Source organism: Psammomys obesus, unplaced genomic scaffold (assembly GCF_907164565.1).
Source record: "Psammomys obesus unplaced genomic scaffold, mPsaObe1.curated_primary_1811, whole genome shotgun sequence".
Classification (NCBI taxonomy): domain Eukaryota; kingdom Metazoa; phylum Chordata; class Mammalia; order Rodentia; family Muridae; genus Psammomys; species Psammomys obesus.
The window spans coordinates 14,880,505-14,905,145 of NW_026585504.1; the positions used below are offsets into that span (position 1 = coordinate 14,880,505).

The following is a 24,641-nucleotide window of genomic DNA, read 5'->3' on the forward strand; positions in this document are numbered from 1 at the left end:
CCATAATGAGCAAGCCAGTAAGCAGCACCCCTCCATGGCCTCTGCCATCAGCTCCTGCCTCCAGGTTCCTGCCCTATTTGAGCTCCTGCCCTGCCTGGCTTTGTTCAGTGATGGACTATAATTTGGAAGTATAAGCCATGTAAACCCTTCCTTCCCCAACTTGCCTTTGGTCATGGTGTTTCACCACAGCAATAGAAACCCTAACTAATATCCCCTGTCGATGTAAAAATCATTTATTATTTTAAATGCATTTCTGAGCAGACTCAGACCTCCAGGCCTATAAACCCAAATGAAAACAACATTCTAGTCTCAGCAACTTGAGAATGGGTCAAAGTCCACCTGGGTGACCAGGAGTATAGGTAGAAGAAACCTAAGACAGTGAAGGACCACAGGGAAACCAGAATAAGAACTACAGAATGCAGAAGTAAAAAAAAAAAAAAAAAAAAAAAATTATTCTGTGAAGAAGCCTGTTGATGAGTACTGAGCCAAACCCCACCAAGAAAATGCTTCAAGGGTCTCTGAGCCCATGGGGTCCCACTTTGGGAAACTCAAATCAGAGGCTGAACTCATACTGAAGGGGAAATTTAACCACAGCAAGCCACAGACATGTACTATGCTTACAAGGATGTGGCACCAAGATTTATTACAATCCTCCCCCTACCCCAACACTCACTGCCATTGCCCAGAGGAGTCAGGAGTAAGCAAGTGGATGCAGGATAATGAGAAAAGCTTGGAAGAGGCTGAATACATGTTGCCTGAACCTACCAGCACCACAACAACCCATGACATAGCTCTAGAGAAGGGGTAAAAGACCCTAAACTTGAGAAAGCTAGAACACTCATTCTCCTCTGCCCCTACCCATTGCCCCACAAAGCTAGGGACCCACTGAACCCCTAGGAAACATGTGTGGCAGAACCTGGCACATGATGTAGTATTTGAGCAACACACAAGCTGCATGCAATGTGCAGACAGTAGCACAGTGTGGACAGCAGAGGGCAGGGCCAGCATTTGCAACAGGAGCACTGGAGGCAGGCACAGAGGCGTACAGGCATCTGAGACTCCACCCATAAAGCACAGACTGGACCAGCATCCGTAATCCAGTTACTCAAAATCAGACCGGGAGAGAACAGGAGATAATGAACTCCTGCAGGCGACACTGGCTTCTTGTACACTGGGGAAGGAACGCCAATCTGGTTACCAATCCAGTTTTCATAGCTTATATCCCCACCCAGATGGCTCTCCTTCCTGCATCTATTCCTCTCCTATCTAATGCCCACTGTCAATTTGGCATGCCAACTTGCTCCTATTGTTATTGCCCTGGGGAACTTTTCCCTCCTCTTTATTTTCCCCTCCCAAAGAACACACTGACTTGCAGGGTCTCTGTTGCCTAGTCTCCCAAAAGAGGAAACTGTTCTATGTTTTGTGATTGTTTATTGTTTATTATTGTCTTCTCAGTCTACCTTCAGCCAAAACTCCCTCCCCAACCCTTGTGTTCCTACAGTAGCCCATTCATGCTTTTCTCTTCTACCAATCCAGTATTAATCTTAGTCTACTTAGCATTCCCCCCCTTTGGTTTTTTGAGACAATATTTCTCTGTGTAGCCTTGGCTGTCCTGGACTCGCTTTGTAGACCAGACTGTCCTCAAACTCACATTCGCCTCCCTCTACTTCCTGCAGTGCTAGGATCACAGGTGTGAGACACCATACCCAGCCAGTTTTTTTTCCCCCACTCATCATATAACTAGTCCATTAGCATATAAGGGTTTTATTTTTATATTTTTGAGACATGGTCTCTCTAGCTCTCTGGATGTCCTGGAACATACTATGTAGAGCAAGCTGGCAGCTCAGAGGTCTACCTGCCTCTGCCACGTAAGTGCTAGGATTAAAGGTATGTTCCAACATGTCTGGCTCAAAATAGAATATTTTAAATGGAAGAAACATTAAATGACACATTTAATCACATAGGTTAAGGTTTTATTGAGATAATAAAAATCTTAATAAAACAAAATACTTTACTGTAAAATACAGAATAAGACAACTTCCTTAAGAATTTCCAAAGAACAATTCAGAGCACAAATTTATACTAATTTCTTTTGTGACTAACATAGAAGCATATCACATTATATACTTTATAGATAACTGCCGCTCTGTTCTAGCTTAGAATCTTGATAATAATCTCCTCTTAGTACAGACAGGCACTTCCTTTCTATCCAGCAAGCACCCTATCATAGCTCCACTTCTAAAAACAAACACAGAAAACAATTAAAAATAAATAAATAAAAGCAGAGTTTTTATTGGCGCTTGGCTGGGAGAGTGAGAGGAGAAAAGTGAAGAAAGGCCTGGAACTCATAACTCGGCTGCACGCTGAGTGAGCTCCTTAATTCTGTCCATGCAGTGATGAATGGCATTAATGAGTAAAGGGATCCAGCTATCTTCTGGCTGGGGGGTCACATGACTTGCTCTGGGAATAAGACAAACATGGTTATCCAGTCAGCACAGTGCAAAGGAAAACGCCATTCCCAAGAGATGCAGAGAAGAAATGACCGTAAGAAGACATTCCTTCTCAGCCTGGCTGCTCCACACCCCCACCCCCAGCTTCCTTCCCCTAATCTTTAAATGGGGTTAATTATTGAGAGTAGTTCTCAGATGACCTTATTCTCAAGCCATGAAGGGAGAAGTCTTCATACTTACTTTGTAATTTCAAGGGCCTTTATTAAAACAGACACCAATTTCGCAGACTAGAAAAGAAACAAAGATGTCACTCACCCTGAGCCCCGGCACCAAAAAAAAAAAGGAGAGAATGAATTATCATCAATCAATGATGATAACAGAATCATTTAAAAAGAGCCTGAAAGGGGGTGAAAGACTGACTTGGAGCATGCAATCATAAAGATCTTGAAGATAAAATATGCAACAATAATGCTGATTAGGGCTGGTGAGATGACTCAGGCATGCTTGCTGTCATAGTTGACAACCCAAGACCATGTGCTAAAACAAAGAACTCCCACAAGTTGTCCCCTGGTCTCCACACTTAAACTGTGATGTGTGTGCACACAATAAATAAATGCAATTTAAAATGCTGACTAGGTTAAGGTAGCGCAATTATGGATTCTTTTCTACTTAACAAGATCTTAAGAACACTGCTGGTGTAACATTTGTGTTTTCAGCATTTTTAACTTTTTGTTTGTTTGTTTTTTGAGACAGGGTCTCTCTGTGTAGCCTTGGCTGTGTTAGAACTTACTTTCAAGACCAGGCTGGCCTCCACTCAGAGCTCCTCCTGTGCCTGCCTCTAGAGTGCTGGGATTAAAAGCGTGTGCTGCCACACTCAGCTCATTTTTAATTTGGGGAAAAAAAAAAAAAAAGAATCTCAACCTCACAGAAGAACAGTGAGTTTTAAGGCAGCCTTGACTACACATAGGAAGAATGCATTAAAAAAAAGGGGAGGACACCCTCCCTAAGGTCTTCTTGTTGTTTAGCTTCTTTAGGAATATAGATTTTAGCATGTTTATCCTATATTATATGGCTAATATCCACTTATGAGTAAGTATATGCCATGTGTGTCTTTCTGCTTTTGCGTTACCTCACTCAGGATGATCTTTTCTAGTTCCCACCATTTGCCTGCAAATTTCATGATTTCCTTGTTTTTAATAGCTGAGTAGTATTCCAATGTGTAAATGTACTACAATTTCTGTATCCATTCCTCCATTGAGGGATATCTAGTTTCCAGCTTCTGGCTATTATGAATAAAGCTGCTACAAACATGGTTGAGCAAATGTCCTTGTTGAATAGATGAACAAATTTGGATATATGCTCAATCCTGATTCAGAAGGACAAATGCAATAGACATTGTAAGCAAAAGAAGACAGGAAACAGGATAGAAGCCTACCACAGATGGCCTCTGAAAGACTCTACTGATCGAGGTATCGAAGCAGAGGCTGAGACTCATAGACAAACTTTGGGCAGAGTGCAGGGAATCTTATGAAAGAAGAGGGAATATAGAAAGACCTGGAGGGTACAGGAGCTCCAAAAGGAGACCAAAAGAGCCAAAAACAAACAAACAAACAAAAAACACAAAACAAAACAAAAAAAAACTGAGCCCTGGGGGCCCTGCAGAGACTGATACCCCAACCAAGGACAATGCATGGAGAGGACCTAAAACTCCAGCTCAGATGTAGCCCATTGACTCAGTCTCCAAGTGGGTTCAATAATAAGGGGAGCAGGGAATGTTTTTGATATGAACTCAGTGGCCTGCTCTTTGATCACCTCCCCCTGAGCGGGGAGCAGTCTTGCCAGGCCACAGAAGAAGACAATGCAACTAGTCCTGATGAGATCTGATAGGCTAGGATCAGATGGAAGGAGAGGAGGACCTCTATCAGTGGACTAGGGGAGGGGCATAGGGGGAGAAGAGGGAAGGAGGGTAGGATTGGGAGGAGACGAAGGAGGTGGACATAGCCTGGATACAAATTGAATAAACTGTAATAAATGATAATTTTCTTTTCTTTCTTTCTTTTTTTAAAGAGACTCCAGGGCTGGAGAGATGGCTCAGAGGTTAAAGTGCACTGGCTGTTTTTCCAGAGGTCCTGAGTTCAATTCCCAGCAACCACATGATAGCTCACAACCATCTATACTGGGTTCTGATGCCCTCTCCTGGCATGTAGGTGTACGTGCAGTCAGAGCACACACACATATAAAATAAATAAATCTTAAAAAAATAAGGAGACAGTTTGTTATGGCTTAGGCTATGAGGCAGAAATGGCAGAAGTTTCTGTTTAGACCTTTAAGAAGCTCAAGATGGTAAAACTGAATTATCTCAAGACTTGGAATCAAAACTTTTATATCCCCCTCTTCTTAACATGTGTCATACCCTACTTTGTACCCTTAGCACCACCACATCCACAACAAAAAGATAGCATGGGAATGGATGTATGGCTACAATATAAAGTAACAAACAAGTGCACACACATATTTATAAATCACTTCATATGATACTGTGTTTGGGAACATTAATAGAACATCTTGCTAAAAAGTTTATTTCTCAGGAGTGTAATTTTTTAAAAGTTAATGCCAAGGCCAGGCATGGTGGTGCATGCCTTTACTCCCAGCACTCAGGGAGGCAGAGGCAGGTGGATCAATGACTTTGAGGCCAGCAGGGTCTACAAAGCGAATCCAGGACAACCAGGACACAGAGAAACCCTGTCTCAAAAAAACAAAAAACAAACTCAAAAACAAGTTAATGGCAAAAAAAAAAAGTTAATGTTCCAAAGAACCAGTCCTACTGAAGAGTTCTGCACATTAATTAATCTCCTACCACCTAATTTATCATATATTAGAACCTACATAGGTGTATATACCTATACCTTGCAACATTTAAGTTACTCGGCAGGTTCACTTGTCTCCCAATAACATTAGTGGTATGAAATGGAGTTCATAAAACTAAAAGACAGAACCATAAAGGCAGTAGCACTTCAAGATTACAATCAAACATAAATACATATGTATATTATACATACAAAACATATATTGTGGTACTGATTCGGTAAATTCAGATCTCTCTAAAGCATCTGACTTGTGGCAATGCCTTACTTGCTAGGAGTGCTTGCAAGCATAAGGACATGAGTTCAAATCCTAGTACACATTAAAAAAAAAATTGCATATGACCATGTTTGAACCTGTTACCCCAGAGCTGTGGGAACAGAGACAAGGAGATCACTGGGCTTGCTGGCTGCCAGACTGGCTCCAGGTTCAGTGAGGAGCCTGTCTCAAGGCAATCAAGTAGAGTGACATATGTGCATATGTGCACATGCAGCTGCACACAGACATGTGTATACATGACCCTCCCCTGAGAAATTAAAAAAAAAAAAGAATTTTATTCTTTAAAGTACTGTTTTCTAAGATCGTCGGATTTTTTTTTCAAATAATAACCCAAGTGTTTCTAAAAGAATTAAAGTATCAAAGCACATGGCTATTATAACTCAAATTGAGCTAGTATTTATCAAACACAAATATATCCAAGAACTGTGAAATCATTACACCTGCACAGAAGTTGGCAAAGATATAAATGCTCTATAGCTTATAGGAAATGCTAGAGACAAATGAACTTGCACCAATTCGAAGCTGGTACTTACACTGATCCGCACAGTGAGGTGACACACAGGTGGATACATGCTCAGAACCAAATCATCCACACTAAGGGCAGAAGACAAATATAACCATTAACAAAGACAGGGGGACAGGGCTCAGTGTGGTTGTTTCCAGCATGCAACCAACTCAGTCATTGCAGGTATGCAAGGCTTACTGAAACAAACACATCCTATTTAATATGCTGGGATAGAAATGCCTGTGGTTCACAGGACAGGGAATGATTACTTCAGTCAAGGACATGAGGACTCAAAACCAGCAGTTTAGTAAGTGATGCTGGGTGGAAACTAAACCCATTAGGTAAAAGGTTCCTTCAAAAGAGGCCACAGCTTTAACCATGTAAACAAACTTATTACCACTAAGAAGAAAAGCCAACATCATGTGCCTCCCCAACAGGCTATAGAGAGAAGCACAAAACATTCTATTATATTTTTGACCCAAAATGTTTAACTTTATTGCTATTAAAAGAAAATAATCTTATAAATACAGATTGTTGTTTTTACAATGTGTATTTCTGAAATGTCAATGTCACGTCAGACTAGATAGGACAGAGACTATTCCAGATTGCAAGAAACTAAAGAGACGCCCAACAAATGCAGTAGGAGACCTTAATGGAACCTGGAAATTACTTAAGACATTTTGAACAAATAGAGAAATCTAAGTATTAGATATTATTATTACATTGAGTGTTAAATCTCTTGAATATGGCTCAAAAGATGTCTGTTCTTAGGAGGTTGCTAATAAACTATTTATGGGTGAAAAGTCATTTATGCTTAAAATGATTTAGGAAAAACCTATCATACCTATTTATCAAGAAGGGAAAGAGGTGAACAGAATCCAAATAAAGGGTGTATTGCTATTTACTGAAGTACTTTTTCAATTTTCATTTAGGCCTGAAAATTTTCAAAATATAAAAAGCTGGAGGAAACCACAGAGCAGCAGAAGGTCAAATCACAACACTCCTGTTTCCTCAAGTGTGCAACACACACTTACCTGGGGCTGATCTCATCAGAAATATCCACAATGTCATCCAGCTGAGCCACCTGATCCTTCTGTCCATTCTCAGCCACTAAGATCCGGATCTTCTTAAGGGAGGCTCGGGAGGCTCTCACCAACGCAAGGCACGGGGTGATGAGCTCTTGATCTTCCTCTGACCAGTATGAGTCCCGATTACTGGGAAGCCCTACTACACCATTCTCATCATTGTGGCTGTCAGCGTTGTCCTCAGAATCATTCAACAGGCCACAGTAAGGGTCACATTCTTCGATAGCCTACGACAAACCATCACATTTGTGAATGCAAACACACCACCACCACCATCGTCAGCCACCTGCTTTGCTATCGGCTACAAAACTGAATTGTTTTGTAAACCATGTTCTCATTCTGCCTGTCTAGCTGGAGAGGGAGGACAGGACAGGAGTAAGAGTGGAATTATTTGGTCAAGTTACAGTGAACTCCTTATTTTATGGTCAGTTCTCCCCTGCTTGTCATGAAATTATTTTCCAATGACCAGGAAAGATAGGTAAGTGCCCTCACCTGCTCCATTTCCTCATGTGCATCTTTCACAAAATCCACGCTCTTTGTCAGCATCAAAAGGGCTGCAGCTTTGTTATCTATAAGTGAAAGATCAGAAGCACTAGAATTAGAGGAGAAACCAAACCTTTCTCTTAGACTACAAAGGGCAACCAACACTGCTTTGAAGAAAACGCTTCTTACATACCCTCTGCCTGGACAGAGGGTTAAAAAGGCTTAACTTCACTACCAAAACAAATACAACTGTCTCATGGTATTTGTTATCACAGTCCTCTTGATGACCACTCTTAGTCTGTCTGCTCTGCTTACAACTCTTTCAGCATGCTCTCCTGGAACAGTAATAGGAGAGCAGATTATATCTGTACAAGAGACAGAGCCCCAGCAAGAAGGGCAACCTGAATTGAAGGAGCTGAGCTCAGTGACAAAGTGCTTGGCTGGCATGCCCTGGGCTCAATCCCCAGCACTGCTAACGCCAAACCAAACCAAAAACCAGTATGAGGAACGGTAAAAAGTACTAAATTGATTAATATTGATGAAAATAAACTACATGTTATTTCATTAAATTCTTCACAGAAATTAAAACAGATACATAAGGTGGAACTGGAAGCTAGACCTGAGAGGTCTCTCTGCTCTGGCCAGCAGGTAACAGTGCACTTCTACCCACCTTCTGGGATCTCAGACACCTGCTGGCAAGCGACTGAGACGCTATTGCAGGAAATAAGGTCACCGATGTCAACGCTAGAGAAAGGAATTAACAAGAACATATCAATAACCTAGCTTCCTGTATCCTAATGAGCTCCTTCCTGTTTCTATATGTCCCCTGAGTAATTTTGCTGTGAGGGTCAATTTTCCCTCCCTGCATCAAGGATGCCCATTAACTGTCAGCCCATACTATGGCACTGCTACCTCTGAAACGGAGTGCTGAGAAGTATTTCCAGAAGCTGAGCCATGCCGTCCACAATGTTCAGAGTAGCACTCCGCACCAGCTTTCTCAGGGTGATTCCTATGGCCGAACCCAAACAGTAAGTAGCCTAGTTGTTTCAAACGTCACCACCTGCTTTCTGGAATCTTAGTGTTCCGGAACTATGAGGTAATGGATACCCACATGCTTTACCTCATGCACCATGTCATTTTATTGCCCCTCTTGCCACTCCTTAGAGCTGTTCTTCAACAGTTTTGGAACAAAGTCCTTCCAATTGTATTAATTCATTAAGGACAATAGCCCTTTGATAATTATGGACAAAACACTGAAAATTTAAAGCATTTATAAGTAACCCTGATGAACTATGATATATTTTCATTTATTTTCTTGGCATAACATCAACAAAGGTATAAATCTACAGACCAGGTTGGTGGGCACTTGATTTGTAAAAGGGTTTGCAAATAGGTTATGATGTAATGCTAGGTGGAGGAGGTTTGGGATGGCCTGGGGTTAAGTATGGAGTTGAGATTCTGCAAGCATATGTAGTAGTTAGAATGGAGAGAGGAAGAAAATAAAGTGAATTAGGAGTTGAGAAGACCCCATATTCAGTAAAGTGCTAGTTACACAACCATGCCTGGCCTGAGTTCAGTTCCCAAAATCTACATGAGAAAGGCAGGCACCATGGAGCATTCCTATAAGGCCAGTGTTGGGGAAGCAGAGATAGGAGGCTCCCTGGAGAATCAGTGAACTCTAATGAGGCTCTCTCAAAAATACAAAATACTGACCGCTGCATGTATCCACATACACCTAAACGAACACACACACAGACATACGCACAAATAAACACATGCACCTCCATGTGCACATACATACACAGACACAAATAATGTTTTTTTTAATAAAGGGTCAGTTGAGGGCCTGGAGAGATGTTTCAGCACTTAAGAGCACTGGCTGCTCTTCCAGAAAACGCAGGTTTAATTCTCACAACCCACATGGCAGCTCACGCTGTGTGTAACTTCGGGTCCAGAGTATCCAACACCCTCTTCTGACATTAGCAGGGACCAGATATATATGTGGTACACAGACACACATGCAGGCAAAACACCCATACCCATACCCATAAAATAAAATAATAAAATAAATGTTTACTTGCCAGTTGAGATGGCTCAGCAGGTAAAAGCACTTTGTTGCAAAAGCCTGGTGATCTAAGCTGAATCCCAGGAACCCACAATGGAAGGAGAGACCCATTCCCTATGTGTATACCTGTACACATACACACTTTTTAAAGAATTAGGTAAAGCAGTAAGATGTGAAATCACAGGTGCACCGCATCTGTACCTTCACATAATGAGGTGCTACAGAGGAAAATTAACTTCGACTCTATGGGGAAAGTCACATGCTCAAAACTGAAGAAAAATAGACATGTATATATGTGTACATATGAATAATGTGTACATGTTTACAAATAATGTTTACATGTCAACATGTAACATTGGGGTACAGTCTACTACTTTAGCAACACTGCTATGAATGCACAATGACTTACCCTGATCCTTAGGAAGTGAATAATATATTGCAATAATTTCCTTGATGACAATATAGACATGCTCACAGATCCTCTGGGTTTCCTGTGAGGTGAAGGACCAAATTCAGAATGAATAAACGTTCAGCATCAATGCTGTCAACCTATTCACCCAGGAAGAGATCAAACACCTACAGAGCATGATCAAATGTTTTCTACAAACTTATCATGATGAGCCAGGCCTTATAATGTACTCATTCCAACCTAGAAAGAAAATAGGTAGACACCAAACAATTCAAAAAAGCATTACAAAACGAAGGACAGCCCTTGCTCTCTTATTCTGTAGACTAGGCTAGTCTCACACTCAAGAGCTGGAATTAAAGGTGTGAACCACCACCACCCAAAGACAATTTAATACTAAGGGTTTTATATAACAGGTGTTGCTTATATACTGCGAGAAAGACTTTTAACTCCACCTCAACCATTTATTAATCTTGACCCAAGCCTCTAGAACTGCTTGCTCTTCTGTCAGATAGGGAATGTGTATGTGAAACAGCTATAAATCAAGAAGGGCTTTAAAAAATTATGAGGAACTGGCCTGGCTCAATTTCAGACTGAATTTCGAAGACTTTTCTACCCAATGCATTAGGCTATCTGGTCTTCACAACAATCCGGTGCAGTAAGAATTACACTCTTCATTTGATAAAAGGAGGAAAATAAATGTGGGTTGAGTGTAAAAGGTGAGAAGAAAACTAGAGAATTCTTAAGGAGACAGAACAACAACAAATCCAGGAAATAATTTAGCTCACCTGTGGAGACGGCAGTGGAAGTCGACAAAAGAGCGTGGTCAGAATCGTGGCTTCCCCTGACACTTTCACTGCTGACTCATCTGGGGGTGGCGGAGGCGGCGAGTACCAGAGTTAGTGTTAAAAAGTTAAAGCCCCAACTGCTACACAGACATTTTAGATAACGCGTCCCTTCCCCACCCGTATCATAAACATGTTCAAAACAACTCCAGAAACTGTTTTCTATTTCCGCCTCAAGTGCCGAGAACGGGCAGCAGAACGGAGAAGGACAGGGAGGGCTCGTCATCCCCTCAGCGGACAGCACGAGGGGGAAAGAGGTTCGGATGGAGGGAGATGAGGGAAGAGTCCGCAACGGCAGACACACTCACTGAGTCTTCTCCAAAACAACTCTCGGTTAAACTCCTCGGCTGTCTTCTGGGCTTCGCCGACTGGAGGGTGTAGCGTAGGAAGTCGGACCAACCCCGAAAGCAAAAGACAGGTGAGCGGAGCCCCGACCTGACTCCCGACCCCCCGACCCTGGGCGCGGGGCCGCAGATTCCCACAACTCACCCCGCACTTGAGGCAGAAGCAACCGCAGCTCGGCGGCTAAGCGCCGGAGCTGCTCCAGAGGCGGAGGAAAGGGGGGTGCTGAAGCGGTCGAGCTCGCCATCACAGCCTCTCACAGCGACCCAGCCGAGATGTTCAAACCACCAGACCCTGCCACAGCACTTCCGGTGCTGAGGAAAGTCTCGTTTCCGGCAACACACACAGCGTGTCCCGCCACTTCCTCCCCGGGCAGCCTGGACTGACGAATCCACGCTTCCGCCTGCTTAAAGACCCGCCCACCCCGGCCGGGCCCGTCAGGCCACGCCTCCTCCGCGTCCTAGAAACCCGCCCACGCCTCTTAGGCGGCCTAGAGACCCAGTCACGCCTCCTCCGTCTGGCTTTCCTTTAGCCGCGTGAAGAACCGTGTTCAGGAGTTTTTCTTGTCCATCCCTAGCACCGTTCCCTCCTGCCACTCCTGCCTCGTCTTCTGACCTACTAGAGACCTGGCTTTTTTTTTTTTGAGGGTTTTTTTTTTTTAAAGATTTTATTTATTTATTTATTTATTTATTTATTTATTTAATGCATATTAGTGCTCTAAGAGGGCAGTAGAGGGTGTAGATGGTTGTGAGCGATCATGTGGTTGCGTGGGAATTGAACTCAGGACCTCTGGAAGAGCAGACAGTGCTCTTAACCACTGAGCCATTTCTCCAGCCCATGTGTCTGAGGGTTTTGTTGTTGTTGTTGTTTTGTTTTTGTTTTTCTGCAAGTATGTCTATGTCAGTACTGTAGAGGCCTGAGAGGGCATCAGATCCCAGGGGAGTTACATTATAAGGGTGATGGGAATCGAACCTGTGATATTTGGAAAAGCAGCCAGAACTTTTAACTGCTGACTCTCCAGCTCCGTGGTGACTCTTTTGCCAAGCCCCAAACACCAGGCCCATTTTCTGGTTCCCAGATATTTAGCTACATTGCAGATTCGTTTGTGCTGTTTCTTTTTGTTAATATTTATCTTTTTTGTTTGTTTTGGTTTTTTGAGACAGGGTTTCTCTGTGTAGTCTTGGCTGTCATGGACTCACTTTGTAGACCAGGCTGGCCTCGAACTCACAGATATCCCCCTGCCTCTGCCTCCCAAGTGCTGGGGTTATAGACGTGCTCCACTACCCCTGGCTATCATTTATTATTTTTAATTGTAAGTATGTGTACCCACAATACAGATGCTCCCAGAGGCTTTGGCCTGGAGCATAGGTTACAGCAAGTTGTGACACCTCATCTGGTTGCTGGGAATTGAACTGTCGCCCTGGAGCTGAAGTACATGCTCTCAACCCCTGAGCCATCTCTCCAACCTGATATTTGTGATATTTAACATTCATTCATTTATTTGATTAGTTGAAAATAGTCTCGACTAAGGAAGCAGAAAGCCCATAATCCGTGGGAAATGGACTGGGAAGTAAAGTTTCAAGAGTGGTAAAGGTCAAGGCCACGTTTCCACAGGTTTCACAGGCATAAAATGGCATCCTGAATTGCAGGCCTGGGCTGGATGTATTTTCACAAGATGACCCTAACAGACAGCAGTGCTGAGGTACTGAGTGACACACAGACCCCACCTGGGGATCTCCTTGATTAGGGCTCTTTGCTTCCTGAGGAAGAAAGAATCAATCGTTAGACTTTTCTGCAGTCCACACTGCAGGGATCAGTAGTTAAGCACTTCCAACATCCAGATGTCCAAGGTGTGGCAGCTTCTTGAAGCTCACCGCTGATACTGGTTTCCCATCTGTCACTGGGGCAGAGATCTGGGCTACAAATGTGGAGGTCGGGTTTCTGCAAGGCTGCTAGCTGTAAGCCTTCAGGTGCTCAGATGACTTTTTAACTGTACCATGAATGTTCCAAGTTCAGTGGAGTTCAGTGTCCACACGCAACGAACGAGTACTGGTGTCAGCAATGTCAGCCAAGTCCGCAGTGGGGAGAGCACAAAGGCGAGGGTGCCGTATGTAACGTGAAGAAAGTAGCAAGAATAAATCTGCCATATGTATAGTAGAAGCATGAGTAGGTAAGCAGGTATAATCGTCAGGTATTTTCCTTGGTGGAGATGAGACCTGAAGCTGTGACCAAAGCTCCGCTGCAGCAAGCCCCAACATATGTAAGCCTTCAAGGGGATGTTAAAGAATACAAGCTAGAAAAAAGGGAGAGAGAACCATTAACTTACCACCAAGCCTTGGGTTGGTCTCAGCATTAGTAACTTCTAATATGTCTTTAGATGTCTGATGTTTTTTTCTCGGGATGGGGGTATAGGGATAGAACTCAGACTCAGGGATTTGCATACACTAGGCAAGCACTCCTTTCTGTCTGGCTGTCCAGAAACTAGATGTGTAGACCTCACTGGTCTCGAACTCAGAAGTCGGCCTGCCTCCACGCCTGGCATATGTCTGGTTTTTAATGCATTGACTCATACCTGTTTGTAAGAGAACAAACGGTTGACCTATATATAGTTAACTGTGTATTTGCCTGTCCTTTCGTTTATCTTAAAGGTAGGTAGCATTTATATTTAAGCCCCTATTATAATAGAGATATATACTGCAGATACCAAGAGTAGGTACACAACAGTGTTTATATTGGAAATGACCTGATTAATCTGCACAGGCACACAACAGAGTATATACTCTATGTTGGCAGAGTGAAAAAGAGGACTTAGGTGTCAATATGGAGGTAGCATTCTGGGCACTGAAATATAAATTAGATCTAGGTTATAATCCAGGTATAGTTGCTATGTGGCAATATTCATACAAAACCCATTGCATAGCAGGCACTGTGCTAGGCTCTAGGTTAGAGGCACACTGGTGAACAAGTGAAAGAAAAAGTGAGGGGAGTGGGTGGGTGGCATACTAGAGAGATGAGTGAAGTGATTAAGAGCACTTGCTGCTTTTATAAAGGACCCAAGTTTGAATCCCAGCACCCACATGAACGCTTGAAACTGTCTATGAACTTCAAAACAGGGTAGCAGAAGCCCTCTTCTGGCCTCCCAGGGCACTGCAGTCACATGATGCACAGACATACATCATGCACATAAGATAAAAAAAATTTTAAAGGGATCCACTAAAGACAGATATCTGTATATGCACACATATACATTATAGACAAACATGCATACTTATAAGAAAGATAATTATAGATTGCGTTAAGTTCAATCATGAAAGGGTAACTAGGAGACAGACTCTTTGAAGCACGAAGGGCAGCAATGAGTCAGTTAAGGGAAGTGCCTTCTGAGAAGAAACAAATGTCCAGGATTAGAAGACGTCCTAGTCTCTTTAAAAAAATGTATTTTCTGCTACGACAGCTCTGGGAAGCCCAGCTCTGCTTTTCGTACGATGACATTTTCCTTAGATAACTCACTTTCCTTATGTGTCTATTTTTCATCCCTCTGAAAGATTTTTCCTCACTATAATCAGTTTTTTAAACTTAGCAATGTAAAATTTATTCTGTTGTAAATTTCTTATTTCATTTTCATCAATAAGAGTGTGACAAAAACTGTATGTGGCACACATCTTTAATCCCAGCATTTGGGAGGAAGAGACAGAGAGATCTCTGTGAGTTTGAGGTCAGTCTGGTCTACATGGTGAGTTCCAGGATGGCCAGTGCTACAGAGAGACCTTGCCTCACCACCACCATGCCCCCAAAAAGCACAATGAAACAAAAACAAGAACACTGAATGGCCATAATGTATTTTCCATGTCTGCAGTTGCTTCTTGGCCTTTTGGCTAACCTCAAACATAGATGTTACAAAAGAGAAGAGGATGAAAACGGGAAGCAAACAAAACATCAGCTGTTAGAGTGCCTGCCCTGCAAGTAAAGAAGGAAAGATGCTGCCTGGAGTGACTGGAGATCCTTGTCGTGCAATTAATCCAACAAGGCCAGGATGTTCTTCTAGGGACCTCTTACCTGCATGATTCCACTGATAAATGTTAGACCACCTTTCAGGAAATGTCCATCAACAAATATTCCAAATGAAAAGCAGCAACCCAATTTGCCATCAATTATTTCACCAATAAACCATGGTCCTGAGAGAGCAATGGAGAGAAAAGCAGAAGATTTAAAACCACGAGTCTTGGCCAGCAAGGTCACTCAGTGGGTTAGGGCACCTGTCACCAAGCCTGACCACCTGAGTTCAGTTCCTGTGACCCACATAGTGGAAGGAGAGAACTGACTCTTGCAAGTTATCCTCTGACTGCCAAAGAAACACTGTGGCACACGTGTTCACGCATATAAACACACATAGAAAGTAAAGAAATGAAAATGAAATTTAAAGTCTGATTGCATATTTTATGAAACATCTTTAAAGAACAAGCAAGAGATACACGCTCAATATCGCTAAGCATTTTACTTTGTGACATCTCTCTTTTGATAATCACTATTTTCCTACCTGACATTCTAATCAGCCATTTCTCCACACTTTTCTGAATTATGAAATCATTTCAGCCTATGATAATCTTGAAATTGGTAAATTCTGAAAACACCATCATGCTCAAGATGTCTAACATTCTGTTGTAATAAACTTTAATATGATGCATTAATATTTTCTTTTAAAATTTCTTTTGAGATTTTTATTTACTTTCATGTGTATTAGTGTTTTGCCTGCATGCACATCTTTGCACCACATGCATGCTATGCCCTTAGAGGCCAGAAGATGGCATCAGATACCCTGGGATTAAGTTACAGCTAGTTGTGAGCCACCATGTGGGTGCTGAGGATTGAACCCTGGTCTTCTGGGTGAGTATCCAGAGCTCTTAACTGCTGAGCTTGTTTTCCATCCTCACATTAATATTTTCAAAAAGCAAAAAGATATTACTTTTGAATAACTGAGATTTACTCTTTAAAACAATAAAACTTTAAGCATGCCATAGAGATTTATTGTTGCTGTTGTAAAGACCATGTGTGTGGGTATCTGCTTATAAGCATGCGCCTGAGTGCCCGCTGAAGCCAGATGTGCAGGGTTTCTGCAGAGCTGGGGTTATGTGTAGTTGTTCTGGAACCCAAACTCAGGTCCTCAGCAAGGGCAGTACAGGCTCTTAACTGCTGAGCCTTTTCTCCAGTCCATCTTCAACTATTTCTAATGGAAAATTATTTTAAAAAATACACCCATATACTCTTTTTGCTTATTAATGGACTTTTCTCATCAAGGCTGTCATTGTGTTGTCCATCAACTGTACACAATCAGAATTAACATTCCTTTTAACTTGCTTCTTTAGTTTTTCATCTAGCATGCCACCATGCTGAGTAGGCTCCTATCACTATTATTACTCCCTGTTCATGCTTAGGTGTGGGTTTCTGTTGAGGGTGGTAAGGAACAGGCAGATTTCCCTTCTAGAGATGCAAATACTGTCACTTTCTGTCTTTAAAGGTCATAGGTAATACTCTTAGACACATCCTAAAAGCTGTTAGTTTTAATTCTTCAAACAGAGCTCTTTGGGGATTGGTAGCTGGCTGATGGCAGCCTGACTGATGGATGGCAGCCTGGGAACCAAATCATTTGCTTTCCTCCTTGGTATAAGACAAGTATTGAAAACATCTCCAGCATATTTTCTACCATGAAATTACGTCCAAAGAGGATATGCTGTGTAGATTGTTACAAAAGCATATAGTGTCTTTTTTTTTTTTTTTTTTTTGAGATAGGGTTTCTCTGTGTAGCCTTGACTGTCCTGGACTCACTCACTTTGCAGACCAGGCCGGCCTCAAACTCACAAAGATCTGCCTGCCTCTACCTCCCAGAGTGCTGGGATTACAGGTGTGAGCTAGTGCACCCCACTGCAGTGCCATGTTTTTAATTTGTTCTCTAGCAGAAGTTACTAATAAAGTCCAAAGGTGGAGCAGAAGTGTGACGACAAGGCCAAGGTAACAACAGACTAATCAACCCCGAAAAACGTGAACAAAAAGCCTTTAAAAATCTGCAGTGCTTACTGTTTCTACATTTAAAAACCTTTTTATTTTATTATATTGTATATGTATATAGTGTGTGTGTGTGTGTGTGTGTGTGTGTGTGTGTATGCCCGCACATGAGCACATGTGTACGACATATGCTATGGTACAGATGACAACCTTCAGGAGTCAGTTTTCTTCTTCAGCTATGGCTTCTGGGAATCAAGTTCAGGTAGCAAGTGTCTTTATCTACTGAGCAATCTTGCTAGCTAAATTGGGTTTTTGTTGTTTGCTTGTTCATTTAAGACAAAAGCTCACTATGTAGCTCTGGCTGACCTAGAACTCACTATGTAGACCAGGCTGACCTCAGACTCACTGACAGCCACCTGCCCCGGCCTCCCAGGTGCTGAGATTACAGATATTTGCTAGCACATTTTACTTTCTCTTCTATATGTGGCTAAATGATACATTAGGTATAATAATTAGTAGACAACTTCAGACACGACTGAAGTCATTCCTCATCGAAGTGAGGAATGACTTTTTTCTCTATTTTCTAGATGAATTTTGTTGTTGCTTTGTTTTACTGAGACATAGTCTCACTGCGTTGACCTGGCTGATCTCAAGTTTACAATGTAGATAGACCAGTCTTGTTTCAAACCCACAAAGATCTGCCTGCCTCATGTCCTTCCTTCCTGTTCTTAAAAATCTCCTTTCTCTCTGGGTACGGCGATACAGGCCTTTAATTCCAGCATTGAGGAGACAGAGGCAGGCAGGTCTCTGAGTTCAAAGCCAGCCTGGTCTAAATAGTGAACTCCACATTACCCAACGCTATACAGTGAGAACCCATCTCAAAAAGAAAACAACCCCACATTGATATTCATCAAACTACACTCATCATGCTCAGTGCCTGGCATATAAATAAATAGGAGAGACAAGATGCTCATGGATATTCTGATAAGGAAGCAGACAGAGGATAATATAAATCCCTATGAACGTAATAAAAAAGAAAACTTTCAAGACAGCCGGAGAAGGCTGTTGTGAAAAGTAGCATCTACACAGAACTTTTATGTTTTACTATATTTCTAAATAAATCCCGATTCCTTACTGTTCTTGATGCCCTTACTTTAACTTGGCGTTGACTACATGTCCTCTAAACATATTAAGAAACAACTTTATTTTCTAAAACAAGCTCCCAGGAAATGATTTATGAAGGATTCATATGCCAATTGTATAAGTTGGAGTATAAGTTTTGTCAAAATTCTCAATATTTTTCAGCAGAATTCTCCACAAACTCAGAGGTTATAGTTTACTTACCCAGCACTGTATACAAGGTCAGCAACAAAAGAGAATAGTAGAAGATGTTTATTTTGCTCAAGATATGAAGAGAAAATGAGGTCATATTTGCAAATCCCAGAGGTTCTAAACAGAAGAAAAATTTAAAAATCTGGTAAACACATGCAAGGTTAATTTCTCTAAAGCTTTTCTAGAAGATCTCTTTGGCATCTTCTTTATCCACAGTGAATATTTTGATACATGGACTCTTTTGCCACATGCACAGATTCTACTCTAAATTCAGACCCTTGGGTAGCCGATACACACAAAATCACAGACATTAGAAAGCTCAAGGGGGGGAGGGTGTTGTTGTAAGATAGTTTATAGACAGAAACATAGAAGGGACTACCTAATTTTATATATATAATAAATTGAATTCTCGTGTGGATTATTCATTTAAATGACAGACACACCTGCCAGGGGCCTATACTACACTTCTCAGATAGATCTGAATGACTGTGCCATGTTCAAAAGATGACCAATATAGTCACCACTCTTTTCATTGGATTCATTATCCAAGTGCACAGACTTGTAAAAGCGATATCAATTATATAAATATTTTCCATTTTTATCTTACATATGAGTATCTAACTACAAAGTCCCCTCATATGACATGGTTCTTACTTCACAGGAGCCTTCACCATAATGCTCTACCTGCCAACGGACAGACAGTGGACAACACAGGGAAGTTCATGGAAGGACACAGGGGGAAGAAGGTAGCTCTCTATAAGGCAAGGAGGGCCTCCCCAGAGGGGTAGGGAAAGCCGTGATCTTGGACTTTTAACTACAGAATTTCGAGAAAATGATTTTATTGTTGTTTGAGCCAAATATGATATTTTGTTATTTTAGCCCTAACAAACTAATATATAGCTTTACTTTAAAATGTGGTCATAATTTTGTTCAAATACTTTGAAACTATATTCTTTGTATCTTAAAAGGAATATATTTATTTAAAATAATTTATTTAATTTTATTTGATGTACATTGGTATGAGGGTGTCAGATCTCCTGGAACTGCAGTTACAAACAGTTGTGGGCTGTCATTTGGGTGCTGGGAATTGAACCTGGGTTCTCTGGAAGAGCAGCCAGTGCTCTTAACTACTGAGCCATCTCTCCAGCTCAAAATATATTTCTTTTAAGCCAGATAATTAAAATAACATTAAAATTAAAGATTTAGAAGTTAACAGAAAAGCTCTATCAAAGGCTCAACACAAAGGCTATGAGTTCTTGTTTCTCTTTTTGGACTTGGACTATAAAAATAGTACTTTCTAAACCTGGCTGCTTTTCAGAATCACATTAAGAATAGATTTCCATGATGATGGTCATATATTTGAATCCAGTAGGTTAAGTTGGCCTATGAATCTATATATTTTTTAACGTCTTTAGGTGAGTCTTTTTGTTTGGAATCACCACAACAAATTTCAAGGAACAAAAACATTTTTTTTCCCTTCTCTTTTGATTTTTTTTAGATCTGTACTCTAGCCCAGTCTGACCTGAAACTTGCTCTGAACCCAGGCAGTCCTTGTGCTCATGACAGTCCCCCTGCCTCAGCCTCTCGTGCAGTAGGATTAAAAGGATGAGCCACATCACACCTTGCTTGGGACAGATTTTCAAGCCACCAAGAACACAAGTTGGGTCGAAAGGACTGCTGTTCTCCACCCACTTACTAGCCTCAGCCTAAGCAGAAGCAGGAGACAGAACCAAGTAAGATTAAGCAGTAAATGATGGAAATAGTTGAAAACTGGGGAGAACGGTTAGCTGTTTCCAGCTACGTATTTCAGCTCTGTAGAGCAATAGTCAATATCAGGTTTTTACTATATAGAAATCGGGGATTTTCTGTTTTCTGTGTACCCCTGGCTGTCCTGGAACTAGCTCTGGAGACCACTGTGCAGCAGCTCCGCCCAGCAATCCTAGGGCTCTTGAACATGTTTATAACTAGGTGTTTCACTAAGAAAAGCACGAGTGGAAACACAAATTATTCTTTCATTTACACGCACTCATGGGAAGCTTAAAGCGGTCATTAACAGCCTCCAGGCCTGTTGCCTAGCTCTATTGACAGGATATTATCTGGGAAGAAATAAGCAGCATTTCTAGCAGTTCTCAAGGTGGCACACAAAATCTTTTTCCTGCTGCTGAGGTGGAGTTTCACTACGTAGCTCAGAATGGCCTCTAACTTGAGAGCCTCTTGTCTCCACCTCTCTTGTGCTGGGACTATATGCACACGCCACGCAGCCTGGCGGCATGTCAAATCTCTATGACTTCTTTAATGATGGTGTGGTTCAAGACTTCATCAGTTATTATAGAGCATCCACTATGCTCAAGGCATCAAGGTGGGTATTTGCATACAGGTCACTTAGGGTGAGTGGTGAAAAAGAACAGACACAGAAATCATCCTTAGGAAGTCTGAGATGAGACATAATTGTGACACTACGCTTATTCTCTTCAGTCATAGGCTCTCAACAGTGATGAAATGATTGAGAGGAGGAGAAAAAATATCTAGTAAGGACATGGGAGTATTCCTGGTCACTGCCCCTATTTGAAAATTCACCTTCTTCTAAGAAGGGCTGTGTATGAGTAATGATCAATTAATTCTTATTATTCATTACTACATTACAAAGATACCTCAGTAGCTTGGCAAATATAATCATGCAAATTTATGGAAAAAGATTCCTCTCAGGAGTGGTAGCAAGTATATAGGTAAAGTCACCTTTACAACTATTCTATAGCCTGTTCTGTGAACATAACTCAAGATTTACACATGCACCACTTAAATTTTATACAGAATGTCACTGTTTAGCCCCAGCTGGCCTGGAATTCCCTATGTAGACCAGCTGGCTTTGAACTCAAAAAGATCACATGCCTGAGTTTTGGGATTAAAAGCACGTGCATTATGCCCAGGCAAATTTTTCCAAGCCTGTATTAGTGTCTTATCTTTAATTATTTGAATTAAATTTTTTCTATTCAAAGGTATTTTAAACATACAATTATATTAACTAGCTATTTATAAAAATAGATACTGGTATTATAAGTTGGCCATTTTAAGTAATATTGTGAATTTCCCCCATTTTGATTAAGCCACATCTTATTGCTATACAGTAGGAGGGGTGAAAAGAATTATTTTTCAAGATAAAAATATTACAAAAAAAAAAAAACAACACAAAAAAACCCAGAACTTTCATTTGAAGAATGCACCTCACAGATTCCTCTGTGTGTTTGTTAGTGATGAGGGTGTTAAATGAAAGTCTTCTGAGAATAAAAGGACTCATGACTGCTAACCTTTAAGCTCCGGGTATGCGAGGTATCGGAATGCAATCAGAATGGCAAGCTGCATCAGCACAATCAACACAAACAGGACCCGAGCCTGCAGAGAAGGAGAGTGATGTGAATAGACATGCTGGCACTACTCCAGACAAGGCTTTTAAACCGGCTTCATCATCAGAAATGAAAGTGGCACAATAAGAAATAAATAATTTAGTCTTCATCCCCCGTCCCTGCCCATAACTACTAAGACTTTCATAATTTTATAAACAGTAACAGAAAACAGTAGAGTACTTCCGGCTGAAATACTTGCTTTGTAGCTCCCAATTGCTGAAACAACTCTAGGGTGATGAGTGGGGAAAAAATGTCACCTGCGATTAGTAACAAGCTTTAGAAAGCCACTGAGGATAGGGGGCTGGTTGCTAGAGGGACTGGCTATGTACTGAGGATTGGCTTTGCATCCTAATACCATTCCCTTTTGCTCTCCAGGAAAGAGGGTGTTGACTTCTTCACTAATGGCCAATCATTTCATCCACCATGCCTACATGGTGAAACTCACATAAAAATCCCAACTGAAAGGGTTAAGAGACCACTCTAGTGGGTAGCAAAAGTGCTAGTACAGAGTGTGCCTTAGAGGATATGGACATTCACATGCAAGCTTCCTGGCCTCTCTTCTTGCTGGCTGATACTGAGTTGTATCCTTGAATAGCAAACCAGTAATCTGGTAAGAAAACTATTTTTCTGAGTTCTGTGAATCATTCTAGCAAACTACTAAACTCAAGAAAGGATGTCTTAGGAACCTCCAATCTGTAGCCAGTCCACCTGAAGCATAGGTGGCATTCTTGACCTGACTGTTGTGAGAAGGGAGGTAGGGAGGAGGGCAACTTTGTCGGACTGAGTCCTCAGCCTGTGGGGTCTATGCTGCTCTTGGCAATCAGGATGAGAATTCAGTTAAACTCTAGAATACCCAATCAGTGTCCACAACTGGAGAATCTTTTAGCCTAGAAAGGCTCACACATTCAGTATGAGAAGGATGTGTAGAAAAAGACAAGAGATTTTGTGTTTAACATCAACAACGACAACAAAAATACTCTATAATAAAAAAAATGTGGTCAAATATATTTTTCATATATAAAACTCAAATATCTGCTTCATTGATAATATAATGAACTGCCTGGTATTGCTTTTTCTGAATTTACTTAGACCAATATTAGTTTCATTATATCCAAACGGTAATCTGTTCTATTTGAGGGGGTGTGGGTAGATTGTATACCACAGACTAAATGAGCTGAAAACACATTCTCTGATTTAAAAAAAGACATTATTGACTTAGAATAATTCCTGAGAAAGGACTCATGATCTAGGCTTTTGTTTCTCAAAGTGCGGCCCACTCCAGGCCATCACTTAATCACCCTGAGCCTATCTGGAATGCAGGATGCCAGACTCACAGAATCAGCATCTGCAATTGGTGTTATTCCCCTGTGGTTCCAACAAACAGCCAACTGTCAAAACTTCACCTAAGGGGCTGCTACAAATCCCCCAAAGATCCCTCGGGCTAAGCCTTTGGCTAAAATAAAAATTTGCTTTTATCAGCTTAAAAATCTCTCAAATAGGGCTGGAGAGATGGCTCAGTGGTTAAGAGCACTGAATGTTCTTACAGAAGATCCAAGTTCAGTTCCCGGCACCCACATGACTGCTCACAACTGTCTGTAACTCCTGTCCCAGGAGACCTAGCATTCTCCCACAGACATACATGCAGTCAAAACACATAGAATAAAATAAATTAATAAAAAACCTCCCAAATAAAATTTTAAATTGGCCAGGATGGTAGTGGCACATGCATTTAATCCCAGCAGTCTCAGAGACAGGCGGATCCCTGAGTCTGAGGACAGCCTGATCTACAGAAAGAATTCTAGGACAGCCAGCACAACACAGAGAAACCCTGTCTTAAGAAACCAGAAATAAACAAACAAACAAATAAATAAATTCATTTAAAAATGATCTAAAACTTTAAAAATGATAAAAATTTTGATGAAATAATGATGAAATGCAAATACCCATTATTCATTTTTCAAAGCATAATCATGCATGTAATAAAAGTAAGTTGAAGTAATAATGATTTAAATATTATGTATGTGAGCATATACCCTAAGCTATTTGGAGGAAGTAAAATTAAGAAAGGTTCCAGTTGTCTTCAACATTTTACTATATATCATTTTTTTTAATTTATGTTAATATTCATGATAAGGAAGCTCTCCTGGAAGTAGAGTATAAATTGCTACAGCCTCTCTCTAGACCACTGAATAGTATAAAATAAAACAAAACAAAAACAACCAGACAAAAAACAAAACAAAAATCATCAATTAGCTGGGTGGTGGTGATACATGCCTTTAATCTCAGCACTTCGGAGGCAGAGGCAGGCGGATTTCTATGAGTTTGAGGCCAGCCTGGTCTATAAAGTGAGTTCTAGGGCAGCCAAGGCTACACAGAGAAACCCTGTCTCAAAAAACAAACAAAGAAACAAAAAATCCTCAATCACTGAATATTTGTTAGAGCCAGGCATGGTGGCACACACCTTTGATCCTAGCACTCGGCAGGTGGATCTTCGTGAGTTCAAAGCCAGCCTGGTCTACAAAATGAGTCCAGGACAGCCAGGGCTACAGAGAAACCCTGTCTCAAAAAAAAAACAAAAGCAAATAT

General features: G+C 41.3%; 2 protein-coding genes across 5 annotated transcripts in view; both read right to left on the reverse strand.

Moving 5' to 3' along the window:
• Window positions 1-1,951: 1,951 nt before the first annotated feature.
• Ccndbp1 (cyclin D1 binding protein 1) lies at window positions 1,952-11,670 on the reverse strand. Of its 2 annotated transcripts, none has more exons than XM_055627883.1 (11): window positions 11,470-11,670; window positions 11,289-11,348; window positions 10,924-11,003; window positions 10,139-10,220; window positions 8,574-8,673; window positions 8,335-8,408; window positions 7,674-7,750; window positions 7,131-7,408; window positions 6,125-6,185; window positions 2,691-2,737; window positions 1,952-2,460 (listed from the first exon to the last, which is right to left on the reverse strand). In XM_055627883.1, the coding sequence occupies exons 1-11, from the start codon at window positions 11,567-11,569 to the stop codon at window positions 2,346-2,348; spliced, it is 1,074 nt and encodes a 357-aa protein (XP_055483858.1). In that variant the 5' UTR covers window positions 11,570-11,670; the 3' UTR covers window positions 1,952-2,345. The 2 variants fall into 2 exon arrangements, with proteins under 2 accessions (XP_055483858.1, XP_055483928.1); XM_055627953.1 differs by having other exon boundaries at window positions 8,577-8,673; window positions 11,470-11,669.
• A 1,124-nt stretch (window positions 11,671-12,794) lies between these two features.
• Window positions 12,795-24,641, reverse strand: part of Tmem62 (transmembrane protein 62) — a 31,108-nt gene continuing 19,261 nt past the window's right edge. For all 3 annotated transcript variants that reach the window (XM_055628269.1, XM_055628391.1, XM_055628345.1), the window contains 4 exons: window positions 21,960-22,044; window positions 18,667-18,771; window positions 15,379-15,497; window positions 12,795-13,615 (listed from right to left, as the gene is read on the reverse strand). In XM_055628269.1, coding sequence (XP_055484244.1) covers window positions 13,289-13,615; window positions 15,379-15,497; window positions 18,667-18,771; window positions 21,960-22,044 — 636 coding nt within the window. In that variant the 3' untranslated portion in view covers window positions 12,795-13,288. The remainder of the gene's footprint in view (window positions 13,616-15,378; window positions 15,498-18,666; window positions 18,772-21,959; window positions 22,045-24,641) is intronic.